Source organism: Limulus polyphemus, unplaced genomic scaffold (genome assembly GCF_000517525.1).
Source record: "Limulus polyphemus unplaced genomic scaffold, Limulus_polyphemus-2.1.2 Scaffold865, whole genome shotgun sequence".
Lineage (NCBI taxonomy): Eukaryota > Metazoa > Arthropoda > Merostomata > Xiphosura > Limulidae > Limulus > Limulus polyphemus.
In genome coordinates this window covers 1-8,810 of record NW_013666475.1, presented here as the reverse complement: position 1 = coordinate 8,810, position 8,810 = coordinate 1, and the positions used below count along the sequence as shown (strand labels likewise).

At 34.4% G+C, this 8,810-nt stretch overlaps 1 protein-coding gene across 1 annotated transcript in view; it reads right to left on the bottom strand.

The window, feature by feature from the left end:
* Positions 1-5,467, bottom strand: part of LOC106460933 (phospholipase DDHD2-like) — a 55,518-nt gene extending 50,051 nt beyond the window's left edge. Inside the window, exon 1 of the mRNA XM_013920690.2 lies at positions 5,311-5,467. Within this exon, the coding sequence (XP_013776144.1) occupies positions 5,311-5,446 (136 nt within the window). The 5' untranslated portion in view covers positions 5,447-5,467. The remainder of the gene's footprint in view (positions 1-5,310) is intronic.
* Between the last annotated feature and the right edge of the window lie 3,343 nt (positions 5,468-8,810).

Below are 8,810 nucleotides of genomic sequence, written 5' to 3'. Positions count from 1 at the left end.
GTGACACCGACAAAAATTTTTTAATAGCTTATGGTGAACATTTTTTCAGTGATACTTGAAACCTTTCGAGTATGCCTCTAATGATACCTTTTCATAATTAGCATATTCTAAACAACTGTTTTATGCAACTGATAAATAACTTTTTCTAAATATCATACAAGTGGCCTGTAGCACTCTACATGCAGTTCAAAAACTGTACTACATCAATATAACGAACAGAGAAATATACTAATCTTCATCAGACAATTTTCATACTATCTGCATTCATATTAATACTCTCATCAAAAGAAAGTAAAAAAATTAAGAATACAATAATTTCAAACTAATAAGCTAAAAACCAAACATACATTTACTTTTTTTAATATGTGATGTTTCAAAAGCTTGTAATTTCAAACCCACTCAGTCTATAGAAAAAAGCTAACACTATTCACAAATTAAAAATGACCAAAGCAATTTGTATGGCATTATTTTACAAATGCTTTGCTATTACATCTTCATTAAGGCATAAAATGTCCATTCTGCAATCAGCATTGCACCACTGTTAGCTTAAGAATATGCATTCATTGATCACTGTGATATTGGCTTTTTACTACTTGTGGTATTGCCAGATCCCAATCAATAGCTTGAGCATTACTACAGTTTTTCAGATTCTTCAGCAAAACACAATATAGCACTCCAGGATAAAAGGGAGTTACTCACCAAGACAATTAACTGATCAATGAACAGATTCTTTTCATAGCTATAACTTTTTTTTTGTAGAAATAAATGTTCATAACCTTCTAAATAACCATTTTTCTTTCTGAAACTCCTAATCACCTATCATGTTTGAAAGTAATCTATTCCAAAAGTTCACTACACTGTCAAAAATAAAACTGCCTAATTTGTAGACAAAATTCTACTCTGTCAATCTTGAATGTACGTTTCTTAGTCCTACCACTTTTAATAACTTTCTTTACAGTAACACCATGGAAATTAGATCAACAGTTTCTTGTCCTCACCCCCATGGAATCGGTACAGCCATATGAAGCATCATCATTTATGCTAATTGCTTAAGCTAATATCTTGTGAACCTAAACACTCTTTAATTAAGATAATTTCATACAATTTAGTAAATTTGTGCTGAAAAGTTGGCAAGGAATAATCAATAATAACCATCCAGCTGTATGATTCTTTGGAAAACTCGAGCTAGAAACTGTTAATCTAGTTTGCTTGGCCTAACCAATACTTATGTATCAGCACATCTTTTCTCCTTATAGTTTTGCTGCTCTAAATCAGCTGTCTTTAATCCAAATGACAAAAAAAACTAAAAATGGTCCACTTTTACTCTTAGGTTAGAGTGATAGATCACATGACTTTTTGTGGAGGCATGCTCAAAAAGTTTGGTCAAATTTGAGTTTTTTGATGAGTAAATTTGCACATGTAGTTTATACTTAGACCAAATGAGACTCTTAACTGTAGGTTGAAAAGATCTATCAATGTACCAAATTTGAAAAAAATCCATAAAAGAAATTTTCCGTACTTTTGTGCAAATTAACAAAAGGAAGAAACTCAATCAAAATTAGAGATGTTATATCTCAGGTATTTCTTAATGGATTGCCTTGAAATTTAGTATGTAAAGTAAGAATCTGGTAGTGCACATCCACTGAAAATATGTGATAGTTTGGATTACCACAGTTCGAGATACAGATAGTTTAAAATCACTAAACTGTCACTCCTGTTAATAACACACAGTGTGTCCTGCAGCAGGTTGTTTTGGCCACATAACACATTACCATGCATCTTGATTTCAGAGGTTCTCATTCAGCACAAAATACAAAACACAGGTCAATAAATTAACAGTGAAGATGTGAAAAACTTAATGGATCTCTTCACACACAAAAAGACATTTAAGCCAGATTCTACGCTAAACTTAAATGTAAATTATATATGATTACATAAAATTTAATGTAATTTAATGTAAATAAAAAAAGATGTATTTTTCATTATGGTAAAACTTAAACTAAAGCCTAGATAAACAGAATAAAACTACTGATAGTTATTAATCTCAAAGTGGGTTCCTCGTCATCGAATTTGGATACTGACAGTAATGTTTCTAGTAACAGTACTGCATAATCACTGATTATCAGATAAGGCCACTCAAGTCAATTTATTGTTTCCCATAACCTGACTGCATCCTCTTGTGCAGCCACACACATTTATTCATTATTTCTATACTTTTCATTATTATTAATTTTTATGTCACATGATTAACATGTATTTTAAAAGTGGTGTCAGTTGATAGTCTGTTGTCCAGGAAGACCCTGTTGGCCTGGAACATTGTTAATTTGTCTGAAAAAAAAAAGTATACCTTCCATTATTTTTCTGTGCTTCAATCCAACCACAAGTAACCACATGTGTTGAACTAGTGAAGGCTGAGGTTGGCATTAATAAATACTGGACAAAGTTGACTTAGACTTGTGTGTGGCATATGTTATTGAACCATATGTTAAGGTTTGTAAAGTATTCAGTGAAGGAGAGCTGCCAAGTAGTAGTAACGGTGTTTTTGTAAAACATGCCTTTGAGATTCTCATACATTCAGAATGAGCTTTGAAGTCCAAGCATTTTCCATACATTTACAGTTGAGAGAAACAAGAAAGACAAGTCGTACAAAGATTTGTTACACTTGCTGAGGTCAAAGGACTTGAAGATAGAGTCTAGTGAGGTTCATTCATGTGGAGTTAGACTAGTGCAGGCATTACGTGACATTCTCTGGTATATCAATGGACACCGTGAAGTTTTCAGACGAGGATCTACATCTGTGCCTGCTGTTTTCAGCTCCTTCAGGAACTACAATGTACCAGAAATTTCAAAACACAGAAAGTGTAAAAAGCAAAATCTGTCAAGAGACTAATTGCATCAGTTCACAAGCAAACTATCAACACTTTTACAAGCTAATACATGGGAAAAAAGAGAACACTGGTGTGATTTCAAGGTGGATGTTGAAGGTCTTGCGTATTACTTAGTTGGATATGTAGAATATTCACTCAGAAGAATAAAACTTTAAAGTTTCACCACACCTCATGCACACCAGTTTGAGAATTGTAAAGCAACATTCGACTGAAATTCATTCCTACTTCAACCATCATTGTGATGCCATCTTCTTTGACTGCTATTGAGGATTGCATGCACTCGAAGGCTAATTTTGAATACTGCTCAATTACTGATTTGCTACCGTCAAATCCAACCAAAAAGCATTGCACTGTAGATACTTTGACCACAACTGTTTTCAGTTTCCTTGGGTACTCCTTATTTACTTTCCAGGAAGTAACATTAGCAATCACCACTTTCTTTGGAAAGTTCCAACTGACAATGATCCATCTACTGTCTTTGAAAGGAGTTTACGTGTGGTCAAATCATGGACAAGTTTATGTTTTGCCCAAAGACACAACCATTGAACCATCATCCCCCATTTAAGCACGCACTTAAGCTGTACCAAGTTCTGCAGTCAGCATTGCTTACTAAATCAATGCTCTTTTTATATTCTGATGGAGGGCCAGACTCTTAACTTACATATGTGTCGGCACAGCTATCATTGGTTTGCCTTTTTTTTCAAGCTCGATCTTGACTTCTTATCTGCTGGTTAAACAGATAAAGTTTATCATTCTTATTGCAACCCTACAAAAAAGATCATGGCCATACTGAATTTAGGTTTGCAGTGAGTGGGGTTAGCCAGAGAGAAAGTGCCACATGACTATGAGAAAGAGGTTGCCTATGCAAAGATAGCCTATCACCAATGAAGATCTTGCTCTGCAAAACTTTTGCTTGTTTGCAGCTTAAAGGAAAATCAATTCAAATGTATGTTTCAGGAACACCTCAGGAAATTAGTGAATTCTGGACAGAAGTCATAGCTTTGGAAAGCACTCTAGAAGTGGGTGGAACTTATGTGGAGAGGAACATTGAAGAACACAAGAATATATCAGAATTCTTTCAGCATTGTTGCCAAATGGGCCACTACACATTTGATATTCTCAAATGGAAATGATACATATAAGCTGTGTAATCATGTCCCCCCCAACCAAGATACTGTTTGATCACATTAAACATTTTCTATTTCCTGTTCCTGCTGAAGATGTATAGTATCTTTCATTTTCCCAAGTTTTGGGAACGGATACAAATGAACAGCATCAAACTTCCTTTAAGCAGAAACCATCTAAAAAAAAGTCCCTCACTTTTTGCTAGTGTGCACCATGCAAAATATTCACGGCTGATGGTGCAGTGTGAAGAGTGCAACATGTGGAGACTCATTAACTCAAAGCACAAGCTCAATGTTATAAAGCATTGTCAACTTCAAAAACATCTGGATGACTATTTATATTCTTGTGGTGCCAAGCTTGAGGAGTTGAATCTCAGAGATGAATTCAAAGATGTGGAAATCAAAGATCATGCATGTGGGGATACAAATGAAAAACTATATTACTCAGCAGGTTTTGAACTGACATGCATGTACTGTGCAGTTGAGCAGTCATACACATCATCTGACTTGTACCCACAATGTGAAGCATGCTCCCATCTGTCACCAGTAGAGAAGTGACTATGCATTTTGTCCCATTTGTAGTGTTTTTTTAATGTGTATGTTTTTCATAGTGCAATTACTGTTTGGGTATTGTAAATTGTTCTCAAGTGGCTTTTGGTAATAATAAATAAGGAATAATAAACCACCTTCCCACATACACTTGAAGCTCTGATGTAATGGGAAACAATGAATCAACTTGGAGTGGCCTAAATTAAGGTTTTTAATTTAATGTTAAGTTACTACATGACATTACCAATATTGCTGCCTGTGTTAAGCAAAACTTAGGCTCTTGGTCTACATTTCACAGAACAGCAATTTTACAATTAATACACAAGACTAAACAGAACTGTAAGTTGTAACATTAGAAAGACTAATCTTTATTCTTTAGAGGTAAGTTAAACTAGCGTTTGCGACAAGTTAGTCTAAGATATTCAAACAGGCAGGATTAAGCCGTCGTTTTACCGTGAGTAACCTTATGACTCACGAATCTTAGAAGTTACATATTACTTACACTACAGACTTACAATTACATGTTATATCACCATAGACATGTAATGATGTATACGTCTACGGTTATCAGTTACGATAACTCTGAGTAAGTTACACAGACGTTCATGCTACGGTACAGTATATATAATACAGTAAAAATTAGCATAAAACTATAAATAAACTAAAATACGCATCCGTTAGTACAGATAATAAATGATCTTTTAAGTTTTGTTAATATTTGAAAATAATAATAATAACGTAAGACACACCTGACTGTGATACAGGTAGTAGAATAGCACTCCCTGCCATTTGATCCCACGAAAATCCAGATCCAGGGGGTTGAAGTAGTAGCGAAGCAACATTTTTATCATTGCCTTTTCCTAATCCAGAACCACGTCCAGCCATACTTGACGCGTAAATCTTACGATGTACAAAGCGGAAGTAAATACCCGGAAAACCTATTAAAGTGGTTCATGAACATTCAATCAGGGGTCGTTAGTTAAATTAACATTTGTAAAAGCAAAAGGGGTGGAGAACACAGAAAATATAAATAATACAAAATTATCTGAGGGAAAAACTAAATTTTCTTTACTTTTAATAATTTCAAAAGCAGCTTATGAAAAGTGTATGAAATCAAACAATTATTGAATTTAAATGTGTTATTTCAATTCGTTTCCTGTCATTTATGAACAAGATAAAATCAGCAATAATAAGTCAATGCTGTATACAATAGCCCTCGTGTAGCTTTGCGCGAAATTCAAAAACAAACAAACAAACTTTATAGAATAAAAAGAGTTTACAATAACATTTCAACCACACTGTGTCAGCAGCATCCAAACTGTGTTGTATCCCAACCTTTCTGATATGTTCTGTTACTGAGCGAAATTGGTCGTCGGCAAGAGATATGGCGATCATAGTGTGGTTGAAATATTATTCATACAGTCTTCTTCTTCTTTAAAAACTCTTAGGGACTGAATAAAGAATGTAATATTAAAAAATATAATAAACCTAAAGAACTATAATCAATTATTATATTCATTGTTTAATAAAATGTGACCTTTAATTAAAATTTACTTCCAAGTTCTTATTCATATCGCAGTAAAATTGTATGTTAATTGGTAAAAGCCACGCACGTACGCAGGAGGAGGTGGCTCGACCAAACCCTCTTTTTTTGTGACGTAAAATAATTACGCTTACATAGTTATAGCTCAGATGCTTATGATATTTAATGTTTTTACGTTCTACATTGTTCTGATGAAGTATTAGCATTTTTTGGCTTGAAACAGTAGCATGCAATGTCTTCTGTTGATACTTTGTAATTGGAATTCCGAAGCCGTATTGCTACTGTCAGGTTTTGTAGGCCGGATTCTTTACAGTAGGTTTCTGTTGGCGATAAATTTCAACAATAAACTAACAGCAACACAGTCCACTTATTTTAAAATAATATACCAAAACATGTGAAACGTATATAGAAATGTTCCTTACACTGTTGGTTCTCACAGTTGTATCGAGAGCTTTAAATAATTTTCTCTTTTTTGTCAGAGTTCACACAGGTTGGTTCAATTACTTTAGAACACAACTGATAAAACGAATTATTCTTCTCTGCTCTGTTATTACAATACAGTCTGTGATAATTTCGCTTTAAAAATCGCCACTATGCACTCTTTATTGCTAAACTCATAATCACAATTTATGGATTATATGTGAAAGCCATGCAATTGTTTAAGGTATTTTTCATCCAAAATTGCTTCCAGATTTACTCTCATAGCACCTATTTTTTAAAAATTTTCTGGGGGGCATGCTCCAGACCCCCCGTAGCATTAGAATGTTTAGCATGCTGATTATGCTTCGCACAATATTTGTTGGCTTTTGATCTCACAAATTAGAACTCCCCTTTCAAATATTCTGCATACAAGCCTGAAAGCATTGATTCTTACTGATATTTTCTTGAAATTTTAAAGGGAAAAAAGTTTGTGAAATAAGGAAAAATGCAGTTGTGATAAAGATGAATAATAATTATACTTTGAATTTACTTTAGTTAAATTTATATCAGTTTGTTTTGTTGAATTGCGTGCAAAGCAACTCAAGGACTATCTGCACTAGTTGCCTCTAATTTAGAAATGATATATTGGAGAGAAGGAAAGTAGTCAATACCACCAACTCTTGGACTACTTTAATTGAACAGAAGGACTGACTGTCATATTATAACGTCTTCACGGCTGAAAAAAGCGAGCTTATTCAGCGACGGGATACGAATCTGTGATTTGCAGATTGGAGTCAAATCTATTAAGCACAAGGTCATGCCAGGCCGCTTATTTCAGATAAATAATTATTTTGATATTTTCTTTCATGTTGGGTAACAAAAGCAGATTTATAGTGGAAACAGCCTGTGTGGATTTCAGTGATTAGCAGAATTAACTGCCAAACGTTGAAAAAAGACGAGTTTTTTTTATTAACAGGAACAAAAACAGCTGTTGATGGCACCCAAGGTATGTTATGAAAAAGAAACTTTAGTTTTTATATTTCATCATAAACACAGTTAAAATTATTTAACTTGACTACACACTAAAATTGCTGTTTAGTATTTGCAATTCTACATCACTTGGGCAAAGATATTTGTTTAATTTAATGTTATTCTTTGCACATGTCAAATATGTGAAATAAAAGCCTGAATGACTTAAAAAACGATAAAAACTTTCTTTTTATAGGACTTAAGTGTTTTGGTAATTGAAAAAGTTACTCATATCTGGAAAATAGGGTTGTAAATGCAAGGGATATTTGGTTGTTTGTCAGATATTAATGTCTATTTGGTAGAATTTTTAGTCATTACATTTTCCAACATTTTCCCTATATATTGTATCACCAGTTTGACTTCCACAAAAATGCCTAACGTTAAGAGCAGCAAGTTGTTAATTCATATTGTTACGTCTCCGTTTGTTAATTGATTTTCCGTAAATTCGTTCCGACGAAACTTTAGTGACACAAGTCCTTACTTAATAAAACTGGTTTATTCTTTCCGAATATAACTTTACCGATACACTCAACTTCAACAATCGCGCTAAAAGAAACGCCATAACAACGAACGTGCTCAATAATACTTTCTCACTGCAGATCAATTACTCACTGTCTACACACACATTGTCCTGTCACGTTGTCACCATCTTTTATATACCAGCCTACCCTATATCTAGTAAATGCTAGGGCATTCACCAAGGTACAGGATAGTTCTAGAAACGTGGCTTGACACTAGTCATGTGACCTCGCTGACGCAACACTGCCCCTTCCTTAGTATTGTTCGTCTCGAACAATACCCACATACAATAAACCAATAACAATTAACAATAACTTAATTAAATGTACAGAATTACAATAACGAAATTACAATTCAATAAAGTCTCTTGATTTTACGGGACGTATCTTCTTCCGTACTGGTCTCCGTCTTGTTGGCTTCTGCTTCATGTGGGGTTCATCTGCTTCATCAGGAAATGTCCTATCGTCGGTAACAGTCACATCAGTGGTAGTAACTTCATCAAGAGTTTCATCGTTTCCCTTCTCAAAACTGAGTAGAGTTTCTTCTTCGACGGTGGCTTCTTCATGTGGCACGTTTTCAGCAGCGTCATTTGTTCTGTTGTCCACTTCATCCCAACTGAAATGTCCTGGACCATGATAACGCCAAAGCCTGTTGGCATGCACCACTTTTGGCTTACCTCGCCAACCACATTTTATCCGGAAAGTCACGTCTGAGAGACGATCCACTATGCCATATGGG